At 44.7% G+C, this 25,647-nt stretch overlaps 4 protein-coding genes across 5 annotated transcripts in view; 3 read left to right on the top strand and 1 right to left on the bottom strand.

Moving 5' to 3' along the window:
• LOC118427981 (sucrase-isomaltase, intestinal-like) overlaps positions 1-9,053 on the top strand; it is a 12,311-nt gene extending 3,258 nt beyond the window's left edge. The window contains exons 5-11 of the mRNA XM_035837947.1: positions 19-81; positions 5,782-5,907; positions 6,833-6,964; positions 7,319-7,438; positions 7,960-8,073; positions 8,422-8,506; positions 8,932-9,053. Of these exons, the coding sequence (XP_035693840.1) occupies positions 19-81; positions 5,782-5,907; positions 6,833-6,964; positions 7,319-7,438; positions 7,960-8,073; positions 8,422-8,506; positions 8,932-9,053 (762 nt within the window). The remainder of the gene's footprint in view (positions 1-18; positions 82-5,781; positions 5,908-6,832; positions 6,965-7,318; positions 7,439-7,959; positions 8,074-8,421; positions 8,507-8,931) is intronic.
• An 896-nt stretch (positions 9,054-9,949) lies between these two features.
• LOC118427980 (maltase-glucoamylase, intestinal-like) lies at positions 9,950-23,543 on the top strand. The gene is made up of 8 exons (XM_035837946.1): positions 9,950-10,082; positions 10,751-10,785; positions 11,206-11,322; positions 11,795-11,943; positions 12,497-12,581; positions 22,770-22,826; positions 23,120-23,250; positions 23,531-23,543. Exons 1-8 carry the CDS (start codon positions 9,950-9,952, stop codon positions 23,541-23,543), a joined length of 720 nt encoding a protein of 239 aa, XP_035693839.1.
• On the bottom strand, positions 13,016-16,200 carry LOC118427258 (tripartite motif-containing protein 2-like). 2 transcript variants are annotated; one of them, XM_035836935.1, is made up of 2 exons: positions 15,921-16,200; positions 13,016-14,502 (listed from the first exon to the last, which is right to left on the bottom strand). In XM_035836935.1, the coding sequence occupies exons 1-2, from the start codon at positions 16,157-16,159 to the stop codon at positions 13,857-13,859; spliced, it is 885 nt and encodes a 294-aa protein (XP_035692828.1). In that variant the 5' UTR covers positions 16,160-16,200; the 3' UTR covers positions 13,016-13,856. The 2 variants fall into 2 exon arrangements, with proteins under 2 accessions (XP_035692828.1, XP_035692829.1); XM_035836936.1 differs by having other exon boundaries at positions 13,016-14,485.
• Positions 23,544-23,699: 156 nt separating the features above from the next.
• LOC118427259 (sucrase-isomaltase, intestinal-like) lies at positions 23,700-25,520 on the top strand. The gene is made up of 4 exons (XM_035836937.1): positions 23,700-23,789; positions 24,117-24,166; positions 24,729-24,926; positions 25,298-25,520. The coding sequence occupies exons 1-4, from the start codon at positions 23,714-23,716 to the stop codon at positions 25,367-25,369; spliced, it is 396 nt and encodes a 131-aa protein (XP_035692830.1). The 5' UTR covers positions 23,700-23,713; the 3' UTR covers positions 25,370-25,520.
• The last annotated feature ends 127 nt before the right edge of the window (positions 25,521-25,647 follow it).

Genomic DNA, 25,647 nt, shown 5'->3' with positions numbered 1-25,647 from the left:
ACGCGCTTACACCGACAGGATGGTAAATGTAGAGTGTGCCTCGGACCCTCCCCGGAAAACGTCGTGCAGCAGTATACAGAGGTAATATTTAGTTTTAAGACAAGTTATTCATTGTTACCGGAAAATGTTTTAACGGAATCGTTTAAATGACAGTGCTATGCGTCACCATATTATACGTCGCTACCCTCCGAAATACAATGGCGTTTTCCCTAGAAACCGCAAGGTGGCAGTTCTTCACAGTAAGAGCAAACACAACATCCGGGCACTGACCCTCCCATCATCCTCTTTCCCGAAACTGCCCTTCTTCGAAGTGGTTTGTGGTATCGTTTTGTCTCTCGCTTCGGTGGTATTTTCCTACCTTAGCGGGACATTTTCTGTCCTTTTTAGTTCACAGTAGGTTCTTGAGACTTCATAGTCTCTTTAGGTCGCTTTTGTGACTTTGGAACTGTTGTTTTGCATCACTATTCACCTTTTGCTGTTTTCTTTCACAGCGTTTCTTTTCAGGCTCACGTGCTAGACGGACATGTTCGAACATGCCCTGTTCTTCGTGTCTAGCGGTGATGATCAAAGTGATGATCCCAACCACGTCTACGGACCATGGTTGGAATCTGTACCCTCCTGTATCTTTGTGCAGGCAGGGAGGCGTGACCCCTCCCACTGGCTGGGTTGTCACGCCTGAGTCTTACGCAATCCTCTGTCCTTCGTGGCAGCAGGTTTTCTGCGAGCAGTACCAGTGCTTGTCCGCCGCCACTTTGTTGCCGGCAGGCCTTCTTGAAGCACCCCCGCTGTTTCCTATTACAGCGGGGCCAGGTACTGGGGTTTTTATGACCCAATCCCCTGTTGAACACTTGTATTGGAACGTGTTCACGAAGTTTAGCCGTCTCATGACTGACTTGAGACCGGCATTAGTTCAGTCCCGTCAGTTTCACGTGGTTCACGTGCGTGGGTTTTTTCGTTTCAGACGATAAACGTTCGAGGCGCGCTTTGCGTCCTCCACGTTATAAGCCCAGTTGCCCACTGAGAACATACTCAGGGGTGTGGTACACGGAGGCCAAGGACCAGTCGGTCATGCGCCTCCTCCAGATTCGGAAATGTTTTCCGAGAATGTGGAGTACTCCGGTGCTATTACTGAACAGGTAAGTAGTCAGACTTTTCTGTACTGGAGAGGCCTTTCACTTTCCTTTTAGACCTCACCAAACCTGAACACAGGGAATGTTGTTTTCCCCTGGAGTTCTGGGTTGGTTTATGAAGAAAGGCTTCACACCTGGAACGAGGATTTCCTCGCTGATAAACCGTATCTTTTGACGGTTCTCAGGTGTAGGCGGTCTCCGCCTCATCTCATAGCCGGTATTGAAAGCGAAATGGCGGTCTGTGTAACAGACGTTTTTAGCTATGCATGCCGCATAGCATGACGATTCGCTCCGGCTTAAACAATAAAGGCACTGCTTTGCAGGCCTTACAGTCCTTTTTGAAGGTCATTGACCTCTGGCAACCTCATTGACTCGTTCATGAGGATGGATTTCCTTGCGAACAGGCAAGGGCCATGAATGACAGGTAAGGCCATGAATGGCCACCTGAACTTTGCGGGACATTTGAACGTTTGGGGTTTGCCCCCATGTCACCCAAATCAGACACTTCGTGCATGACTGGGTTAAAAATAGGTTCTAGTGTCTGGCTAACTACAGTCAAAGACACAAATGATCACCTGAGCAAAGCTAGCTGTAGCTAGTTTTGGGGACTTGCTATCCCCCAGAGGACAGCAGTCCGTAAGACACCCAAGACGCCCAAACGACAGGACTGGTCTAGCAGTCCGTTGGCCACAGTAACGCCTAACCGTTTGGTTTTTGGGCGTGGATGCGGGAAGACTCCCTTTCCTTCCGTGGTTGCTACAGGCTGGAAAGGTGTGAGGGACACCGCAGTTGGTAGGCAAAAGTAATTGCCTCGCCTCTTGTGCTTGAGCCCAAGTCGCTCTTTGTGTGTGGTACCTTGCTGCCCCAGTTCAAGTAGATTTGAGGGATTTCTTGTTCCCTCTTGTGGACAAACGTCTGTTCAGACCCTTGGGTGCTGGGCGTTGCGTTTTCAGCTCGAGATGGACCGTTGTTTCATCTCTCAAGGCGACTCCGTCATTTTGTCCCTCCAGAGGAGGTGACAGCGCCAGAAGAATGACTTGTGGCTTGTCGCGGAAGTGTTTTCGCTTCAGCGGAATTGGGATCTCCTTAGAGAGTCCTCCAATCGGGGACCAATTTTGGCCCCGTTTTTGGTTTTATGGTTCCAAAGAAAGATGGAACTTGGCGTCTAGTCATAATTTCAGACCTCTGAATCAGTAGGGTGTTTCAGAACACGTCAACTGGAGGACATCACGGACGTGATGTCCCTCCTAAGTGGGATGACTGGTTGGTATACCTGGACATCAAGGTTGCCATTTTCTTATCACACCAGTCACTTAGAAACTCCTGTTGTTTCTTTTCAGAAACAGTTGGGGAGTTTTTTCAAGTAGAGTGTCCCAGGGTCCTCTGGCGCTCCTAGGACATATGCGGTTTTTAACCAGTAGTTGGTGCCATCCGATTCAAAGGGATTCGGATAGTTTTTGTCTGGATGACTTGCTGAATCAGGCTCGTCTCGGGCAAAGCGTCTCCAGTACCTGCAAACGTGTTCGTTGTATGACGCATGATGTGGGTTTCCTGATCTTTTGGGAAAGTCCCAATTGATCTCAACCCAGCAGTTATCTTCCTGGATGGAAGTAAATCATTTGTCTTCTTATGACCTTATCTCTTCCTCAAGAGAAAAAGGTGAAGGTTTACAAGACTTGTACCTTCTTGCCTCATGTGTCTCTTTGGCACTTTGCCGAAGTGATAGGGCGCATGGATGTAGCGTCAGCGGTGGTCTTACATGCAACGCTCTTTCACTGGAGCTTGTAGAATGGTCTAAACGAGGCTCTGAAAGAGACTCGTCTGTGGGACACCGAAGTTGTGTTGTCCCCAGAAGCTCCCTCGGGACTAGCTACCGGGTCAACTTGCTTGCCACGGTGGAGTAGTCGAGACTTTTGGGCGAGTCCGGTAGTTTAACTATCACAACGGACGACTCGCTTCAAGTCCGAGGAGCAGTTTTGCGGTGGACGCAGGACGAGAATACGGTTCCTCTCTTCAAGAGAGAGACACGTATTAGCGAGCTATTTTTAGAGCTCGCTACAACGTTTACTCGACCAAACCTGCTTTGCAAGCAACAGTCAAGTCCACCTCAGGCTTATACATACGTCAGCAGTGGCGCACATATGTAGGCAAGGAAGTTGTTTTGCCACTTTCTATGCCAGACAGCCATAGCTTTGTGGTAGTGTGCCTCTTTAGGCAAGGGTTTGGTGTTTTCATCGGAACCCTTGCTGGGTCCGATTTCCGAGGCCGACTTGGCGCCCGGAGTGTTTCCAAGACCAAAACCAGTGGAGTTTTTCGCCCACTCCTTTTCCGCCAAGCGTATGCTTCAGTTCTACCAAAGGTCGATCTGTTCGCATCCAGGCTGAAATACAGCTGCGTTTGGCACTCTGTGCCTAGAACCAGAGGCGTGGAAGATCGACACTTTAAGTTGCAGGGGACAACTTGAGAGTGTACGGGATTCCACCTTTCTGCCTCCTCTCGAGTTATACGTTCTTATGAGAAATTTGCCTCGATCAGGCGAAATCTATGGCCATAGCTTTGGCCATCTCAACCGTGCTTTCTGTTCCTACAGGAACTCTGGTTTGAGATCTACTGTCTTTTCCAATGGAACAAGACGGTGTTCCTCTTCCGGGTCAGAGGAAGTTCATCCTCGTTTGAGGTTACTCAGACCAACAGCCCGGATAGTGTCAGACAAGCTCTGATCACTGCGGGTTTGTCGTCTGAGGCGCGCCGGCGGCACCTGTAGCGTGTGCTGCGCCGCAAGACTGTGTTCACAGAAACAGTATCAGGCAGCCTGGAGTGCGAGACTAGGGCATTGGAATCGTCTAAGGCGACGGCCATGGAGGTCACTGATTACCTCTTGTGCCTTAATCAAGGGGGTCTTTTTTATAAGACCATAAATGTTCATGGCTCTGCGATTTTCTCAACTCGTCTGATCACAGACGGAGTCCAGTCAGAACAACACTGGTCTGACTGGAGAGCCTTTAACTCTAAGCGGGTGTATTAAGCATACACGCGTGACCCTCCAAGACTGAGGTACTTAGTCTTGGGACGTGGGTACGATTCTGAGATTCCTTCAGACTTGGGAGCCATTAGGTCCCTGAATTTGAAACAGCTCTCGCTTAAGCCAATCTTGCGATTGATGGCTTTGTAATCTGCTGACAGATGTTGGACTTTGGCGTCCTTGTATCTCATGCTGTACGAGAGTTTGTTTCCAGAGTTGTTTTGTTCTTATGGAACTAACAAATCTGATAGGCTGACTCAGCCTTACAGAGAGATCGTTGTTCGATTGCACCCAGATCTTAGAGAGATCTTGTGTGGTGAGACATATCTTACCTAAGGAGAAGTCACTCCTTTCCTAAGATCTTAGTGAGATCTTATGTGTGGTGAGGCATTTCTTACCTAAGGAGAAGTCAATCTCCTATCAGACTAAGGGGTTTCTGCTTTAAGGCTGATAACCCAGTGGTGTCGGCCTTTTGGGCCAGTTGGCTGAAAGATGTTGGATCTTTCAGGCTTTGACACCAGTCTATTCAATGCTCATCCTCACCACAGCACTGCTGCTTCTGCATCAGTTTTTCCTTGAAGGATTTGTGAAAGCTGACAGACTGGGTGTCAGCCAGAACTTTCTAAGTTGTTGTCGGCCAGAGGCCGAGTCCGTTTGGGCAGAGCACACTTATCTCAGTTAACTTTTAAGTGGCAAGACTGTACCCTTCGGGCACTACAGTCGGTTAGCTCTGCCTTTGCATCCGGCACTTACAGCTGTAAAATTGGGGGATGAGACAGAAGCATCCTTCGATAGCAGCTGGATGACTCTGGAGGGAGGTGTGACTCTTAGAGGTCTAGTCTCCTGCTCCCATGGGGGCTTGGTGAGGCCAACAAGGTTTTAACCTTCTTGGTGAGTCTCAGTCTACCTCCTTCTCGCGGCTTTAAAGTCGCCATTGTATTTCGGAGGGTAGCGACGTATAAATGAAAGTTATCATACCTACCTGGTTAGATAACTACAGTTATACTAGCTACCCGGAGAAATACAATGTCCCACCCTCTTTATTTAGCCCGAACCAGGCTCGAGCGAGGTAGTCGACTCGGGACGTTTCGGGAAAAGAGGATGATGGGAGGGTCAGTGCCCGGATGTTGTGTTTGCTCTTACTGTGAAGAACTGCCACCTTGCGGTTTCTAGGGAAAACGCCATTGTATTTCTCCGGGTAGCTAGTATAACTGTAGTTATCTAACCAGGTAGGTATGATAACTTTCATTTGTAACATTCAACAATAAGTCGATTCGTGGTTTCAGCTGCGCATGCACACAAAGATTCTAGTTGCATCTACTGTTAGCTTCGTAGGGATATCGTTTTGTTTTTGCTTGTTTTTGTTTCTTCATCTTTAGGCCAACAATAATAAATATATATAATAAGATATGTACGAATTGTAATGGCATTTGGTACGTGGGTAGGTCTTCATTCCCAGATAGATGAGGACCCATCTTGGCAAATGACTCATTTGTCAAACCGACGGAAGAATCCAGTCTTGGGAAGAAAAAAAAATGGTCGATTGAGGGTCCCCTGTTTTTTCTTGGTATTGCAGTGGAACGTTCCCTTCTTATGTCTTTTGAGCAGTCACTAAATGTTTTCCCCCAGCTGATCGGCCGTCCCGTGATGCCTGCGTACTGGGGCCTGGGGTTCCAGCTGTGCCGATGGAACTACACGAATACCGCGGGCCTGCGGGAGGTCATAGAGAGGAACAGGGCTACCGGTATTCCTTACGTAAGGATTAAGTTTATCTTCTACTAAGAAATTTGTCAAGTATGTGTAGTTTCTTGATAATGACACCCTGTTTTACACAACCGTTGCTTTATTTCCACTGACGTGCCCGTGGCCGTCTGTCACCTTCCCCAGGGCATTCCCTATGTAAGAATATATTTCCAATGATTTTTACATGCTTAGATTTGATGATGCTACCCTACGCCAATGAGGTTATTGGCGTTAGTGTAATTGGTGACAAACTCGACTGTTCTTTTCAAGAGTGTCGTGAAGTCTTTCATAATGTTATAAACCAACACTGATGACTACTTAGAATTTGGTCTTCAAATACTGTAAATGCAGAAATGTTCGCGGTGGATTAATGTTCGCGGTTTTCGCGGTGACCACTTTACCGCGAAATTAAAACCACCGCGAACATTTTTCTATAGTGGTATTAGACTGCAGTCTATGGTGTTACCGCGAACTTAAATCCACCGCGAAAAGTCCTTTTTCCCGGAACCGGGAAATTAAATCCCCGCGAACTTAAATGCATTTACAGTAATGTCTCGGGTGTGATTTTTTGGCGACGCCTCAGGGGAAAGCCAAATGGTCTATTATTGATTAACATTTTCTGATGTCCAACTCCAGTTGAGCTTATGTACCTTAATCGATGCAGCGTATGTTTGTAGCTAACTAGAAAGAGGATACATGGTTCGAGTAGAAGATGATAATGTACAATGTAAACTTTCTTATTCATCCACGAGAATCCTAGTCTGACTAAAATCGCACTCCTAGTGGCCGTCCCTACAATTGCCGCAGGGGGGGGGGGGGGGGGGTCATTAACCCCAACAGGCTAATGAGATTCCCACGTCTTTCGGGACACTGGTTTGTACGTTATACATCACATAGATAATCGGGTTCTACTGACCTGGTGACCTGTACTTCACAGGACGTCCAATACGGCGACATCGACTACATGGAAGACCGGAAGGACTTCACGTATGACGCGGATCTGTACCAGGGACTTCCGGATCTGGTCCAAAACCTTCATGATCATGGACAGAAGTACATCATTATTCTGGTATGGTCTGAAGAAAATTGTTTGATATCTACTTCAACTGTACGAGTCAGTCGGTCTATACAACACATAGTTATCTTATACTGCGTCAGCTTGATTTAGAAAAAAGATAGATTCTGAATGAAATCCAATGACAACCGTGCCCTACGTTTTGCAATTTCACTCCCTCGTCGGTGGAACAGATGACGAAAACACGATGGTATATATGTGTATATAAAGTGGCATACCTGATTATCCCTCAACCCATGCCACTTTCTGTAAAAAATCCCTTTGATAAATCTAATTGACTGGGCTTCCATTGCACTAGTTACTGGACCGAGCAATGCAATAACTGTTTTACCGCCGTGTACCTTCCAGGACCCGGCCATCACGAACTCAGATCGGCGGGACGGGTCGCCCTACCAGCCGTACGAGGAAGGACTGAGGGATGGTGTCTTCGTCAAGGCAGCTGACGGGGAGACAAACCTGATTGGGGAGGTAATACACACAAGGAGGCTTTTCAGATGCTGTTTACAACATACACGATAAGCTTAAAAACTCACCTGAGCTAGTACAGTACACAATATACAACCAATGCTAAAGCAAACTAGAGAAAGGACTCACCGGATTTTTTCGATTTGTTTTGCCGTCTTCTTCCTGATAACTGACCAGATTCCTGAGGTCACGTGACCTTTCAAAAATGTGACGTAAGTCATGAGTCAAGGGTGTTTGGAAGTCGACATCGTCCCCCGCATGGATTTTGGTCGATTTGTATGAACAACGTCACAATTCATCAAAAGACGTCACAGAAGAAGGTGGGAATACATGGAGAGCTAAGGATGACCCGCTAGAGGCAAATTGCCAAAAATACAACATCCTGTCTGCGGTCGCCATACATCAAAAGTAAATACCCTCGTTTGATTGATTTAAATCTACTGATAGCTTCATGCATTTTAGGAACACAGATTAGTGAGGATGAACTAAACTGAACTTAAGTGACCGATTAAGTTCTGATGCAGGTGTGGCCGGGGACCACGTTGTTTCCAGACTACACCAACCCCAGCACCACTGAGTGGTGGAACAAACACTGCCAGCAGTTCCACAACGTCATTCCGTTTGACGGCCTGTGGATCGTAAGTTGATTCTAATGTGTTTGTATCAAATCGTCATAACATTTCTATATCATGATATAGTTTATAGTGATATTGTCAGATAAATAAATAATGATAAAATGTGAGAATTACAGGAAGTTGTCAAACTTGTCAAGTTCGCAATCACTGTTACTGATCGAATACCAGGACTTCTTGTTCTTCTTCATTAACGTTACAGACATTGGGGCAAGTACTTACTCATCCTCATTCTGACACCAACTGAAACCTCCTTTGAATCAAGCTGCTGACTGCAAAGTGATTGTAGTCGACCCACCCAATAGCAATCACAACGCTGAAATGTCTAATAGCTGAAATATGGACATGTTACAGGACATGAACGAACCAAAGAGTTTTATGAACGGGTCTAACAACGGATGTGAGAGCAACAGGTGGAACTATCCTCCTTACAAACCTGGTACGTAATGCTTCTCCTACCACTTCAGATGCATCTAGAGATACATGAAAGCATGTTAAAAAATGAAACGGTTTGGGTTAGTGTGAGATAAGGAAGAAACTAATAAAACGTAAAGGAAATTAGAGAAACTCTTGTAAACGGTCCAGGAACTGGACTTAACCCTCTTTCGGCTGTGACTCCTGACTTAACCGGGAAGACTGTTAAAAGGTTGCGCCAAAGCCTGTGTCGCCCCCCGTCTTGGTTCGATGCTATAATGCATCGTTAGGTTCAACTGTAATTCAGCAATTGTTATAAGCAGCATCATGTACGACAAGACAGTCATAGGCAAAACAATCGCATGGCTTTCACTCCCTGTGTTTGATTAAACATACCAGAAACTCTGTATTTGTTAAACGTATTGAAATTAAACTGTAACTTTATTCCAGCTATTGTGGGCAGCATCATGTACGACCTGACGCTGTGTATGGACGCCCAGCAGTCCTGGGGGAAGCACTATGACGTACACAGTCTGTACGGACACAGCATGGCCATCGCGACCCGATCGTGAGTAGATCCTTATCGTCTTTAACCCTATTCAGACCGGGCCTTTTTGGTTAATCTTTGACGGGGGTGCGGACCGCCACTTTGAACTCCTGCCACACTTAAAGGACTTTTCATATGACCACCAAATTTTCATCCTCCTACGCAGGGACATCCAACATCGAAACCACCTGTCTGGATTTACCCTGCTTTCGTCACCCTTAGTTCCTGACCGCCCTGCTTATAAATATTAATGAATTTATATACATATATATATTACCCTTGTATACGCGAGACCCCTTTTGAAAATTGAAAGGCCTATTCTCTGATTGACTGACAGCTGGTTTGGGGAAGGGGCGTCCACAGGAACTAAGAGTGACGGTTGAGAAAGCAGGGTACATCCAGACAGGCGGTTACGCTATTGGATTTCCCTGCGTAGGAGGAATTTTGACGTAATGTGACGTCATTATCACGTCATTGCATTGGATAGAACAATGAAAGAGGGTATTCCCAGAAAACTTAACAAGGTATGCTTCAAAAATGTAACAGCAAGTGTAAATAACAGAATTATAATTAAAGCTAGAACGACAAAGGCCGGTAAAGTTTGTACCTATGCCAGCCTTTGTTACATACAGTCTGCAACTATAGCTGAAGAGAGCTATGCTAGAAGTCTGTGACGTAGCCTCCTGTAAACGTTAAACTTTATAAGATCACTTAAAATCGTCTGATTACAGGGGCTAAAAGGTTGTTTCGCAACAATGTCAGTTCGCAAACGTCAGTTCGCAACAAGGCAAGTCGTTTTACAAAAAGGTACACGTCGTTTCGCAACAAGGTACAAGTCGTTTTGCAACATTATTAATCTTGATAGCCTAATAGTATTACAAATCGTATTCCTAACATAATTATGCTCCTACTTACAGGGCCATGTCCACAGTGTTCCCCACGAAACGCGGGGTGATCATCACCCGGTCCAGCTTCCCCAGTACGGGGCACTATGCCGGGCACTGGCTGGGTAGTAACAAGGCCGCATGGGAGGACATGGCCTGGTCTATTCCTGGTACGAGCCTGCTCATTATACTATAAATGCATTTCGCGGGGATTAATTTCGCGGTAGCGGGAAAAGGAACTTTTTGCGGCGGTTTTAAGTTCGCGGTAGCACCATGCCCTGTAGTCTTTTACTGCCATGGAAATATGTTCGCGGTGGTTTTAAGTTCGCGGTGAAGTGACCACCGCGAAAACCTCGAACATGTCTGCATTTAAAGTAGCTCAGAAAAATTTAAATTCCTATTGCAATTAGATAAACCATGTAACTTAAGCACCATCTGTCATTATAATTACAACTGTTTTAAGAAGCGAGCAGAAGTCGAACCTGTACATACTAGCATTCATTAGGCTTTGTAGTTGCCTGAGTACCCTGAGAACCACCTTGTTTGTTAATTAAGGCTCACTTTTACTTCAAATAGGTCTGGTATAAAACTTACAAGGATGATGTTCTTGCAATAGGATTGCAAATTGAAAATAGCGGAAATTCGTGAAAGAGAATTGGATGTGACGTACAAAAGTCGAGTGTGGCAATTGTTGCCGACTTGCCGTAGAATGTCATGGACAGCCTTGTCTATCAGACTCACTGAAAATAAAATATACCGTGGTTGAACGGTTTGATAGTCTCTGTATTCGGTTGGGGAATCATAATTTCTTATTTTCTGTTTGGTTTATATTTTTCAGCACTGTTTGAGCTCAATTTATTCGGAATTCCATACGTAAGTACCGTATGATATAACTCTTTTGTCGAAAATCCATTGTAAAGAGGCCAATGGAATAATACGTACAGGCGAGGAGTAGACAAACGCAATTGAAAGATGCCTCCTGTGTGTATATACTTTATGTGGTAGTACATGCATTCTCTTCATGACAAGTGTTACTGTTGGAGTTCCTGTAAATGCAACCAGTCCTAAACAGATAAAATCGTTCATAACGAACTTTGTTATTTTCTTTAACGTATGGAGTATATTTAGCTTTACCTCCACAAACACATATACACAGACATCCCCATCCACACACAAATTCACACACACACACACACACAGAGACATACACACACACACACACAGCAACAACAACAATATCTCCATTTTCCATGGAGATAATGAGTATTCCATATAAGTCTCTATATTCTCCAGATCGGAGCCGACATCTGCGGGTTCCTGTGGGACACGACGGAGCAGCTGTGTCAGAGGTGGATGCAGCTCGGCGCCTTCTACCCCTTCTCACGGAACCACAACCACAGGAACTACAAGGTGAGACAGGTGTAGTTAGCAGGAAAATCGAATTAAGACGAATCCGACCTCAAGAGTGTTGGAGTAGAGTTTTGTTGTTTGCTATCAGGCCAGGTCGTACAAGACACAGAACAAAGTCCAACGCTTATAATTGGTTTGGACCACCACCCATGTTACAAGTGGTATGGTCCACTAGTGGTTACGTCACGGATGACGATACTTTTCCAGATGCACTGCGAACTAAGCTTATAACAGATGATTCAAAGTTTATAAAGTTGATAGAAAGCTCAAGAAAGCTAAAGCTGCATTCTTTCTGCGTTTAGCCCCATTCAAGGCATTCTGAAACCAGTAACTGGTAAATGTATGAGACAATGGTTTGTGATATATCTCTGTATGTTGGTCTTTGACTGCATGGATCTGTTTCTGGTCTTCGCGTCTGAGATCGACCTCTCTGAAACTAAGATCGTCATCTCTTTTTCTTTTACAAACACAGGACCAGGACCCTGCAGTCTTCAGCCAGGCTATGATAGACTCCACCCGTGACGTCATGATGACGCGCTACACCCTGCTGCCCTATCTGTACACGCTGTTCTACCACGCCCACGTTGCCGGGACAACGGTCGTCAGGCCACTCCTACACGAGTAAGACACATTGTTGACGCTTCACCATACATTACGAAATATTTCACTTTTTTTTAATTGCTCATCGCTATATACATAAGCACATTCATTGGGTGAATTCACATTGGGAGCACCATGAAATCGTGCATTGGTACAAAGCACTGAGTCCTGTAGATACAAATATACATAAGTTTGATCAGGTACGTAAAGCAAAGGTTAACAATAGACAGTTGTTTTTGTACACACATCCTATAGTTTTGACCTGTCACCTTCCTCAGGGCAATACTGACTGGTTCTACTTTGCACTGCAGCTAGGTGTCGCTGCAATGGGAAGCATTTGGTCCCTAAAAAAATGCTACGGTAGAATGCCGGATACAGCGGAGGTACCTCTCGGTGTTTTGACGGGTAGTTGACGACGCTTATTTCTTGTCGGGTCCCGAGTTGATTTTAAACCCCGGTTGCCTCAGGATATTCCATAGCCACGCACAGGCCACGCCCGAATGTGCAGGTAAAAAATGACTGTAAACTACCCAGGGGGTTCATAGTATTACTAAGAACTATCTTTCCTTTTTAGGTTCCCTACCGACTCCAACACGTGGGACGTTGACCGGCAGTTCCTATGGGGCAGCGGGCTTCTCATCTCTCCTGTACTAACGCCGGTAGGATACCTTTATGCATGTCTTAAAACGGTCTGGTTTACGTTTACACTAGGATGCCCCCAAACAGAAGGGTTAAGAATAGAATGTTTACCTCAAGGTTATGCTTTGAAAACATTGGAGCTAAACAAATCAAATTTATGAATGTTTTAACTGGTTAGCCTGATGTACGTTTTGCACTACGATGAAAAAAAAAACTAGAAGGGTTAAGAATAGTATTTCTAACTAAAAGTTATGATTTAAAGAGACTCAGGAGTTAAGCAGATGAAATGGCTTCTCACTGATATGGCTGGATCTGATAAGGTTTAAAAAAAACAGGTTTAAAATTATCGAAGAAGAGCATATTTTGCTCAAATCCAATCCAGTCAAAGAGTTTGGATTTATGTTACAGGTTCCTTAAATTTTTAAGATTGACGAGATTCAAGACACACTCTGGTGCAGTCCTCAGTTCTTTATTTTTCTCCCCTCTCTCTTCTATTCTGCACCCCAACACTGACCCTCTCTGGAGGTCATTCCGGACAGTATGACCTGCTTCTCTACATTATCAGGAGCGATAGGTCAGACTGGGGCTGGTTCACGCTAAATTTTGGGGGAAGGGGGGAAATTATGCCGCCTGCATATATTCTCTGCAGCAACTACTCTAGGCATAACAAGAAGATAAACCGTTACAATAGTTTCATCATCTTGTGACCATGCTGATTACTACTGCTAATATTTACACAGTGACTTTACTACAAGTATCAAACAGTAACGATGCTGGACTAGCCCTAGCAGTACAATATTAGCTTTCTATCTTGTAATGGAATACGTGTGCCTATCAATATACCACATGCTCAATCCGTCAACGAGGGTTCTACATTCCGAAGTACAGACAGACCTCAGGCTGCAATACTCTATGCAGTGATCCAAACACCAACAATATTTTAGTAACTGAAAATTCACCACAAAACAAGAGTTTAATATGGAGCCACTCGTGCGTTTTGGGTCACAGTACTGGATTCTGAACAACGATGTAGATATAGAGCTCCAATATAGATTTCCAATAGCTCAGTTACTTGTCAGCAATAACAAATATCAAATGAGCATAAATGCCAATCTCGTAAAGGTATAAAATTATCCTAGAAGAATGTGTACCTCTATGTGTATCTGAAGGTTAATCTTTCCAAGAGATTTGAGTTAAACTATCAGATAAACTGACGTCTTACTGACACAGTTGAATGTACGACTTTAAAATAAAGAATTTTAGAAACATTGACGCCTTAAATAAAAGGATGACTATTAAATAGATGCAGAGAAAAGCTTGATATCGAGGGCGTCAGAAACAAACAAATGTCCTTCGTTCGTCAGCGCTAGTGCTATTGGACACCAGAGCTCCTTGTTCTCCCGTGTCAGGACGTGTCTGATGAACTTGCCGTCCGGACTGAACATGGAGACATTGCCGGTGCCTATGTCCACCACGATGATGTTGTCCTCGCTGTCCGCCATGACACTCGTGGGGTGGTTACTCTCACCTGCTTCCGAGTCATGTGGTAGCTCGCATGTGAAGAGATGATGACCTTCGGGGTCAAATACCTTCACGTTGCCGTTGTCGTAGTCGCTGACGATGATTTGGTTACTGCTGTTGACGTCCAGTTGGAGAATGGAGCCCAAATTCTGCTGACCTTCACCCTTTTCCCCGAACTTCAGCAGGACTTCGCCGCTGGGACTGAGGACGAAAATCTGGTGCCCGATGGTGACGATGATGCGTCCCAAACTGTCAACAGTGAGGCCTTTCGTAGTTTCATCTGCCTCTTCAGCCCCTGTCACCTCGATGTAACGTAACTCCTCCCCTTCTTTGTCCCGGACCCAGATCCTGTGTTCGTCTCCTGTCACCAACAGCTCGCCGTTTGTCAGCGCCGCCACGCCTTCTGGATTGAAAGACAAACTAACATTCCCTTGTACTTTAACAACATGGCCTACAAAAATAACGCTCCAACCAGCATGAATAGAAGTGCTATAGTTAAACAGATGTATCTTCCGTTTGGCATGGTTTGTTCTTACTTCAGAGTCAGCTTCTTGTTTTTCTGTTATCGTAAATTCAATAGTTTATCAAATATGACTGCAATTCATAACTGTTTAAAACATTACTCATAAAGTCACCAATCATGTGTGCAACAGCATAGTTCAAGTATATGCTTTGAGAGACCTTCAAACTTCCTTGGCTTTCAGGTATAATTGTTGTTGTTGTTTGATTAAAAGCAATCTGAAATGTGACATTCTAGACACCCAATATACATCCTGCATTTATTTTCAGACAGTCATTGTTAAAAGAACAATGGACCGATCCCCTAACCCCGAACCCTGTTCGATCATGGTTCTATCTCGAACACCTCCGTCACAAAATAGCCATTTCTGTCCAATGGGGCAGTTTTTGACGGAGGTGTTCGAAATAGAATAGGGGGTTCTATTTGTTCGATATGGTGTTCGACAGGATCGGTCCATTCCCACCCGAGGATACCATCTGACACCTGGATCAGCAGGATCGATGTTTTCTGTTGTTTGTACGTATTCACAGTCTCAGCTTGTATTAGCCTCCTTCACTGGCGTCTCTGAGTAAGTTTTTTTTATTGGATTCGTGATTTGTAACCTGGAATACGCCAGGAAAGGAAATTACCAGGAAAGGAATATATACCGGGAAGCTTTTACAGCTGGGGGCCCGCACAAGCTTCCCGGTATATATTCCTTCCCGGCATTTTTCCTTGCCTGGCGTATTTTCCTTTCTCGGCGTATTCCCGGTTAAAAATCGCGAGTCCAATAAAAATTTTTACGGTATTGGTCATTTAATTCACGACTTGCACACTTCCCATAATTCACAGTACCAGGGTTACGGATATGGATGTTACCACCGTTGCCCAGGGTGCAAAACTAGGGTGAAACCAGCTAAAACCTTCAGTACGACGGCGGCAAAGCATATTAAGCATATAAATTTTACGGTATTGGTCATTTAATTCACGACTTGCACACTTCCCATAATTCACAGCACCAGGGTTACGGATGTGGATGTTACCAACGTTGCCCAGGGTGCAAAACTAGGGTGAAACGAGCTAAAACCTTCAGTACGACGGCGGCAAAGCATATAAAGTAATGAGTTGTCCGACAAATATAGTACTACTATTATTAGAGCTGAGAAGTTTACAAGTATTGTGGTCAGAAGTATAACTAGCCAGCACGTCACCAGTGTAGCTGTTAGTTTGTTTCACCCGATGACCTCACGGGTCATGATATCCGTAAACCTGGCGCTGTGAAGTATGGGAAGTGTGCAAGTCGTGAATGAGGGCATCACAGGGTTCGGGTTGGACATACCTAAAAGCACCAGCGTCCCTCTTGACGGAGCCATCTTTGTCCAGAAACGGCAGGCATTGGCTGGCACTCTCGGCCACTACAATGTCCCCATCTGCGGTGACGGCGAACGAGGTCACATAGTTAAACCTATAAAATATAGAGGCGTCCGGACGTTCAACATTTTTGACGAATTTAAAACTCGCGTCCTTACTCAACACCGCGTTTGGGCGGACCTGGCGGATGATAGATCCGTCGGCCATAGCGCTGAATGCGTTCGATGCTTTTTTTTAACCCGGAAGCAGTATGTGCACTCCCGAACCAGACCGCTATAGATCTATTAATGACGTTCGGATATTCCATTGGCCATGTTCGGAGGGGTGCATACATGCTTCTTATATCATTCAAATGTTCTCAAATGTCTACCTGAACATTAACTATCGGTGGGGTACTAGTAATTGGAACATATACTGATATGGTGAAAGCGGCAAGGCAATATATGGTTATAGATAATCTATTGGCCGTTGCATCATTACATGTCTCTTTGACCACCACCACCCAATGCATCATTACATGTCTCTTTGACCACCACCACCCAATGCATCATTACATGTCTCTTTGACACCACCACCCCCCTCCCCCCCGCTGCTTGGCAATCCGATCCAATTCCATGGATTTGTGACTTCGATCCCAGGGTCGGCTCAGCTCGGACTGTCGGAACTGACGTGAAATGGGGGTCATGTTTTCGAGCAGGTGCCTCGAGCGTGGAAAGAGCCTTATTATTCAGATTGGGTACCTACTGGTTACCAATAATACGAACGGTGAATAACTAGGTCACTAGGTCACGCTGCGTGATGGAGCAGTCCATTTGCGGCGGCTCGGAGGGGTGAAAGATATGACGTCACGTTTGTCATCTGTCAATGTGTGGTTCGATGGGGAGCGCGAGCATGCGCGCTCGTTTAAAGTTGATATATTCTGGATAAGGCAATCTATATGATGTTGATATCTAATGCGCTATGTTCCCACATTTATATCATTATGTCACATTTTCAGCGGATTAAAAACAGCCCAGAAACAAGCAAATAAACAAGGTTACTGGCTTGATCAAGGTCGAATTATTCAACTTCTTTCTGTCCCTGATTGCATTCGATGCCATTGTTAACCTCGCCAAGTATCCAAGTATATTATAGCTACGGAGTCCCATTTTCCGCTCTCACTTAAAATAGAGAAGAGACTCGGTAGCGGCCTCGATACCAGGCCACTGATGACAGGCTATTTTCAATTTGTAAATGCGTGCAAAGCGAAACGAGATTTTAAAAAGAGCTGCTTTTCGATTCAAAGAGTGGAGATATGTATGTATATATTCAGCGACCCTTTGAATATATAAAATTATGACATACCTACTTAAAGAACAGTAAATTTATGAAAACGAGGGTCTGAGAAGAAATCTTAAATGTATGATTTAGCAAAATTTATTCGACATTTTGTTGTACTCGATATTGGTTGAATATTTCACATCGTTTTGTTCCTATGATTCAGTAATGTACAGAAGTGAGAGAAGGTGTAGCATTATCCTAGCCTGCAGACTGTCAAATTACAGGCTATCAAATCACAAAGTAAATTGTAAAATAACAGTAAAGCACATTTCACTTTGCTCGATTGATACACAATGACCAAATTATAGGTTTCATAGAATCATACTGATATAGAAAATGAGCCTGAAACTGGATTTATATCTGTACCTGACAGTTCAGCTGTACAAGGCCAGGGATAATGACGCTGCTATTATGGCAATATTTCTAAAATCAAGATTGTAACAGATTTGGGAGATCATCTGCATCTTACATAGATTAGAGGCGAAGGGTGAAGGTGTTGCAGATGCCTTTTTGTTTCCTTTCAACCAAAGATTTTGACGTAATCACTACCAGAAACAACTAAATGTCCGTCATTAGTCAGCGCCAGTCCCAATGGATATTCCAGTCCGTGCTCCGCCTGCGTGAGGACGTTCCTGATAAACGTGCCGTCCCGACTGAACAGGGAAACGCGGTGGTTGGCTTGGTCAGCCACGATGATGTTGTCTTCACTGTCCGTGATGACAGACCAAGGTTGTCCTAGCTGACCAGGTCCCGAGCCACATGACCCACACGTGACCAGATGCCGACCGGCGGGATCAAATATCTTCAAGTTGTAATTAACGTGGTTCTTGTCACTGACAATAATTTCGTTACTGCTGTTGACGGTCAAATGGAGGAAAGAAGCCAACTGCAACTGACTTTGACCTTCTTCTCCGAACTTCAGCATGACATCACCATTGGAACTGAGTACGAAAACTTGGCACCCGATTGTGACGATGATGCGTCCCGAACCGTCAACAGCGATGCCTGTAGTTGCAGCGACTCCTGCAGCCCCTTTCACCTGGATGACACGTGACTCCCTCCCCTGTTTGTCCAGAACGTGGATCCTGTGTCCGTCTCCTGTCACCAACAGCTCACTGTTTGTCAGTGCCGCCACACACTGCGGGGCAAACCCAAGTTCGACCTTCTTTTTGAAGGCGCCATCTTTGTCCATAAATTGAAGGCGTGAGTTTACCCGGTCGGTCACCACAATGTCTCCCTCTGCGGTGACGGCCAGCGAGGTCGCAAAGTGAAACTGTCCATCCCCACTGCCCCTCTTCCCAACAGTTTTGATTAGTTTTGGACTCGAGTCACCTTTACCGATCACCACGTTTGGTCGCACCTGAGAAATCGGAGGTGAAGCTAACATTGGGATTGCTGATTTCTTTATCCCACCGACAAGTTTGGACACTTCCTGTTCTACGTTACCTGCCGAAGGTTCAAAGGTCAAGTTCATAAAGCCCTTAGTCATTTCAAACCTGCCAGCCTTCTTCTCGTCCGCCGTTTCCTCCAACCGTCCGGTCAGTTCTCCGGCCACCGACATGAGGTCCGCTGGGCTCCCGTACTCCAACACTCTGTCCGTGAACTGGACACAGCTCCTGGCTGAAACCAGGTCCATCTCAGCTGCCTCCATGGCGGCTTGCATCTGTTTCTCCCGAGCAGCGTTCATGGCGCGAAGCTGAACGATTCTGTCGTCTTCCACCTTCTTCAATACATCTCTGATAGAGTCTACACGTTTTCTGATCTGTTCTTCTGTCCTCTGTACCTCTGAAGACCACCCTTCCTTCACTGACTGCAGTTCTTGTATCCACTTTTCATGCAAGACTGCTGTGTTCTTGACTGTGGCCAGTTTTGCCTTGATCTTTGCTCCCTCCCTCTCGGACGCCTTCTCTATCTCCACATACTGGTGATCTTTGTGCGCCGTGACCACACAGTGCAGGCAGATGACCCGGTGACAGGTGTCACAGTAGAACTTGTTCAGTTCTTGGTGATCCTCACACTTGGAGGTCTCCCTTGCCCGGAGCTCGGCGGTAGCTTGGCCGGAATGCAGGTCGTGAACTGTTACAACTTTGTGGGACCGATTAGCTTTGAACCGATAGTGCATATCGTTGCACGTCTGACACATGTAGTCGGTGCACTCCACACAGTAGAACTGAGCCGAGTTCCCGACCTCACAGACCGTACAGGGGATTCCTTCCTCCCGCGCCTCGGAAGTTACCCCTTTCGGCTTTTGTTGCAGAATGTCGCGCAGTTTGCCAACGAGGAAGTTGGACTTCAGCCCCTGGACGCCATTTTGTGGGAGGGGCACGTCCTGTCGGCATGTTGGACAGTCCAGTTTCCCTACCGGCTCTGTGGCCAGGAGCCTCTCCAAACACGGCTGGCAGAAGGTGTGAAGACACGGCAGCATCTTAGGCTGCTTGAAGTCCTCCAAGCAGACCTGGCAGACGAGAAATTCGTCGGTGATGTCGCTGAATGCGTTCGACGCCATCTTTGCCCCCGGGTGTACGCTGTAGTGTAAACTTTACCATACTCAATAAATGGCTCAGAAGGGTAGCGATAACATTTCTGATCGGTTTGTTGACTTTTAACTTCTGACAACACCTCAGGCCGTTCCATTTGCGGTGGCACGGAGGGGTGCAGACGTGACGGTACATTGGTTTTGTGTACAGACATTTGGAATGCATTGCCAAAAATCATACAAGGAGCAAGGAAAAGTGACATTTGTTTCTAAAGTTTTGGATAAAAATCCTATTTAGGTCATCTTTCTGTGTATGTATACTCTCTCTGTTAGGACTACGAAGGGGCGGCGACAACATTCTTTCTTTCTTTCTTTCTTTATTGACAATGATACAACTCATTACACGGGTCTACCTAGGCAGCTTTGGGCTGGTAGCGGCAGACCCACAGATATGCAGACGAACATACATCAAGGGTCGACGTGATCGGACATGTTCGCACATGTTTACACACAACGGGGTTATACCGCCCCATACGGGGTGACATACCCTGCCGTATGCGCCAGGTCTCCCGTCCAGGTGAATGATGTAAATCACGTGACGTGACAACATTCATGATAACTTTATTGACATTCACCTCGTGACAACACCTTTGGATGTTCTATTTGCGGTACGCCACTAACCACAAGTGCGTATGACAAAATAGTTTTCAAATCTAAATACAATACCTTACAACAAAAACACTCGACTTTAATTGTTTAATATGTCATGTGGTATTTGATTTTTAAGAGATTTACAGGTAGTATGTTTTGATCCTATCGGTCTTTTAGCGTTTAATATGAATTGAATTGTCAAATAATAATAATACTAGATGACATAATGCATACATTGACAACAATTCCATTCTATGTTTATACTTGGATTTTAAACATACTCCTAGGTGGCAGTGGATTTACATCTCTAACAAAAAATTAAGCTTTACATGTACAATACAATGAATATCAAATCAAATGGATTCTTATTGGCAAGACTGAATGTGTGATTTCAAGATTATGTTATATTATAAACCCATCAACATTTAACGTAGATTAGATGCAAATAAAGAATTAGTTGTGAGTGCCTTTCGGTTTTGATTTACCAAACATCTTGACAGAGTGCATGTCAGAAACAACTAAATGTCCGTCATGAGTCAGCGCCAGTCCCATTGGATAGTTAAGTCCGCCGTCTTCCTGTGTCAACATGCGCTTCGTAAACTTGCCTTTCTGATTGAACACGGAAACACAGTGGTTCTGATAGTCGGTCACGATGATGTCATCGCCGTCCGTGATGACAGACCAGGGGCAATCCAGCTTAACATGATCAGGACGCTTAATTTCAAGATTAAGAACCTTAATAGCATCCAACCTAGGCGTGACGACGTAGGGACAACGACTGGTAGCTACAGTGTCATCATATTTGAATATCTTCAAGCTGTGGTTGACGAAGTCACTGACGATGATCTGGTTGTTACCCTTGGCTGTCACACGGAGGGAGGAACCAAACTGACCTTTGCTCCAGAGCTTGAAGGTGTGGCTGCTGTGGCGTAAGGGATCGCGTCTGAAAACTTTGTTCCTGATAGTGACGAAAATGTATCCCAAACTGTCCACAGCGATGCCTTCCGTAGTTTCATCTGCCTCAACATCCCCTGTCACCTGGATGACACCTGACTTCATCCCCTGTTCGTCCAGTGCGTGGATCATAGGCCCGTCTCCTGTCACCAACAGCTTCTTAGGATAATAACCATCTTCTGGCATTACCGCCACACACCATGGCTGGAACTCCAGATCGACCTTCTTCTTGAAGGAGCCATCTTTGCTCAGAAACTGCAGACGTTTGTTGTTCCGGTCAGCCACCACAATGTCTCCCTCTGTGGTAACGGCCAGCGAGGTCGGATTGTTAAACTGTCCATCACCGCTGCCCTTCTCTCCAATAGTTTTTATGTGAGAACTCTCCGAGACCTTCCAATTAGACGGAGGAGATTTAGAGTTGCCTCTGGATGCGCTGGACGCCATCTTTGCCCTGTTCTGTGCGTCTACTTTGCCACGTCTACAGATACGCCGAGAAAGGCAGCGAGAACATATGATTACTTTATTGACTTTTACCTCGTGACAACACCTGGGCACGTACCATTTGTGGTAATTTTGAGGGGTGTACAACATTCTACATCAGTTTTAAACAGGTTCTGTGCGACTTTTATTATTACTATAGAGCAGACATAAAACGAAGAACTTGCGACATTTCAGTATGTAACGGAATTTGCTACTGATGAAAGTATTTACATAATGTATAAAAAAAGAGAAAAATGGACAACTGTACTATTTATGATAACTTTATTGACATTTACCACATGAGTCCAACACTCGTGACTAACCTCGTGATTAACAACTTAGACCGTTCCATTTGCGATGGCTCGGGGGTGCAGACGTGACGTCATATTCGAGCGTTCAATTTGTCAAGGATTGATCTGTGTGTAGACATGATTTTATAAATGAGCGCATATGAGCAAAGAAAGGTGAATTTGTCTGTAAAGTTTAGGAGAAAAATCTTACTTACGCCATCTTACCCTAGGGTATTGTTCAACTCTATCTAGATCTACGAAATGGGCGACGACAATATTCATGATTACTTTTATTGGTATTTATCTCGTGATTATGACATCATATTGGGACGTTCCATTTGCAGCGATTCGGAGGGGCGCAGACGTGACTAGTACTAGTGTTAATCAAACTTAAACGAAAGAGCAAGGAAGTAGGAATTTGCTTTTGAAGTTATGTAAAGAAATTTTTATTCACGGCAGTATCAACAGAATGTGAAAAATAAAATGACATTTTCTTTATATTTAAATGCTTAATGATCTACTTTGCGACCTATGACCGTTTTGTACAACTTCAGCAATTAGATGTTCAAATTCTGTAAGTAAACTGCATTACTGTGTGGTTTATCAGAAAATGATGTTTGTGTGACACAGTCTGTCCTTGTTGCAGAACACCACAACAGTGTCTGCCTACTTCCCCAACACTCCATGGTACGACTACTATACGGTAGGTAGAACTGTGTGTATAACTGACTGTTAAAATTTGTAAACGAATATCGTAAACACCATTCCTCTTTTTCTAAACCCTACCAACAACACTTGTACTGACATTGAGTCTTCAGTTTTGAGTCTTTTAAGAATTTCATTAAGGCATCCTTTCTATATGATGTCGAAAAATACAAAATATAGTAATGCTAAACGTAATGGCAGCATATCTTAGTCATTCAATAGCTTCCCTAATGTATTTGAACTTTGACCGACTTGCTATGTTTATATGCCCATTATTCATTTTCTTAATAGGGCCACGAGGTCGAAGGTCAGTACAGGGGTCAGACGGTGACCCTGGATGCCCCACTGAACAAGATCAACCTCCATGTCCGAGGTGGGACAATTCTGCCGACTCAGCAGCCTGCTAATACTACTGTATACAGGTACGTGGATACATTCAAGTTATCATTCGTTTGTTCCTTACAGTAAATGAATGGATAAATCATTTGAATGGTGAGGGAATGAATCGACGAATTGCGGCTGTATCGAAAACATGCATACAGTGGTTACCTAAGATTGTGTTATTGATGGTCTACCTATGCGACATACTGTAATTCATTTCTGTCATCAAAACTAAGATGCACTTGTAAGCAAAAAATGAGGTGACTGTCAAGTACTGTCGCACTGTCCATTAGAAAATGTTGCCCTCTGCGTTCACTGCAGATTTTGGTGCTAAAACTTAAATATTGATTCGGACCAGCATTTTACATAGTATTACATGTGCCATAAAATCACGAGAGTTCAAATCACTGTTTGCATCCCAACCGTTTTCATCATTTTTTGTCGCTACAAGAAAATTTGATTCTCAATATTGTGTTCTGTTTCCTGTCCAGTCGAAAGAACCCGATGGGCCTGCTGGTTGCCATGGACGACTCGTCTGCAGCATCCGGGACATTGTTCTGGGACGACGGAGAGGATGTCGGTATGTCGGCCATCATTTTACGTCACGATATGCTTTAACATCTTTTTTTAAAAGGTTGTCTTTAAAATGAACGTAGATCTAAACGGAACTGTAGCATAACATATACAGTATAGTATATAGTACAGTATAGTATAGTATATTACAACAATGTTTAGCACTATTCATTGTCACAAGCATGACTCTTATGTTTCTACCATGTACTTGCAATTAACCTCCGGACGGGTATGAACTTCAAAATAAACTCTCTAAATTACGTCATATGATCTTGACTAGTGGGTTTGTTTTAATTGCTATGATTTGACTGTTGCCCTTTTTGTTTCGTCCCAGATTCAATTGAACGGAACGATTACCTGTTCGTGAACTTCACTGCGTCCTCGGTAAGCCGTATTTCTTTCCTTACCAGGAAGGTGTGTGATACAGGACAACAAAACTATCGTTAGCTTCACTTGGAAAGACTGTTGATGCCACTCTCTTATTTTACTCTTTTGCTCTTTAAGTTAATCGAGTTCTCTCCAATCTGGTTGATTAATACATGTTTAGACATGTAATAGATTATCCCTGTGGGGTCATGTGGCGTACGTGGGGTCGTGTTGAGGAAGTACGACAGTCAGGATGTTTGGCTCAGAAGCAAGAGGTCCTGGGTTCAAATCCTGTCATGCTACATATCTTGTGCTCTCGTGAAAGGCACTTTACACAGATTTCCTGACTCCACCCAGGTGTAGAAATGTGTACCTTACTTCGGTTGGGGAGGTGAATGGAGAGTGGTGGAAGGAGAGGGATAGGCTCCTCCTCCCAATACCGTACACAGACACAGTGGATGACAACCCACTGCACCTACGGCCTTGCAAATGACTTAGGACTTTAAAAGGCAACGACTGATATGAACCATAAAGGGCTACGGAACTACTTACATTCCCCCTGATATCATTGCCTTTTCAGACTGAGTTGGTCTGCAATGTTGATGCTATACCACTGGGCGGGCCGACCACCGGTCACTGGGCAGCACTCCGGTATGGCACCGTGTCAGTGTACGGGCTCGCCCTTGGCACAGGGACGCCTACGGTCCGAGCAGGTCGCGTCAACGGCCCGCTGCAGACAGTCTCCGCCAGCAGAGTGCAGTACGATAGAGATAACCAGGTAAACAATTCCCAATAGATAAGGCATATACTTATCAAATAGGAGAATCTGACAATAAGCTGAACATAACATTACTGAATATACTAGTTACATACTTTTGTTCGTTCGTGTAGTGCCGTCAGTGTGTAAGACAAATATCAAACCTTGTAACCATATGTAAAATGACGTCGATGAACACACACACACAGACCAGTGTGCTAGCCCCCTGCTAGAGTGATTTTACAAATCTGTTTGGCTAAGGGTCACAGAAATGGAGATGGGCACCAAGCATACAAGTATCCTGATGCAGCATTTGTTGCGGGAAAAACTTAAACTTACTTTGTAACTATGAACAGTAAGAAATTACCAACCCTTGCCTCTGATTCCTCCAGGTACTCCGCCTAACAGACCTACAGGCCATGGACCTCCCCATTACAGAGAGCTTGCGGTTCTCATGGACTTGAAGTGGAAACAACCTAAACCACAATTTACATGTTGGTATTCGGTCTAGCTAAGTTTAAAGTAGGAGTGGTCACCTATATCTCATAGTCATATGCACAATGTTTCTGCTTCACCGTTACCGCATAGACGTCTCAAACATTATACATTTCAGAGCTTGTGGTTATCATCCTTTTGTATCTTTATTTTGTAAGAATGCTCAATTTGGATCGTTTTGACTAGATATAAGAAACTACATTTGGCCATATTCAATACTCATCAGCAACATCGATGTTTATGTAGG

Source organism: Branchiostoma floridae, chromosome 12 (assembly GCF_000003815.2).
Source record: "Branchiostoma floridae strain S238N-H82 chromosome 12, Bfl_VNyyK, whole genome shotgun sequence".
Classification (NCBI taxonomy): Eukaryota; Metazoa; Chordata; class Leptocardii; order Amphioxiformes; family Branchiostomatidae; genus Branchiostoma; species Branchiostoma floridae.
The sequence above is the reverse complement of the archived record's forward strand: the minus strand, read 5'-3'. Positions and strand labels throughout refer to the sequence as shown.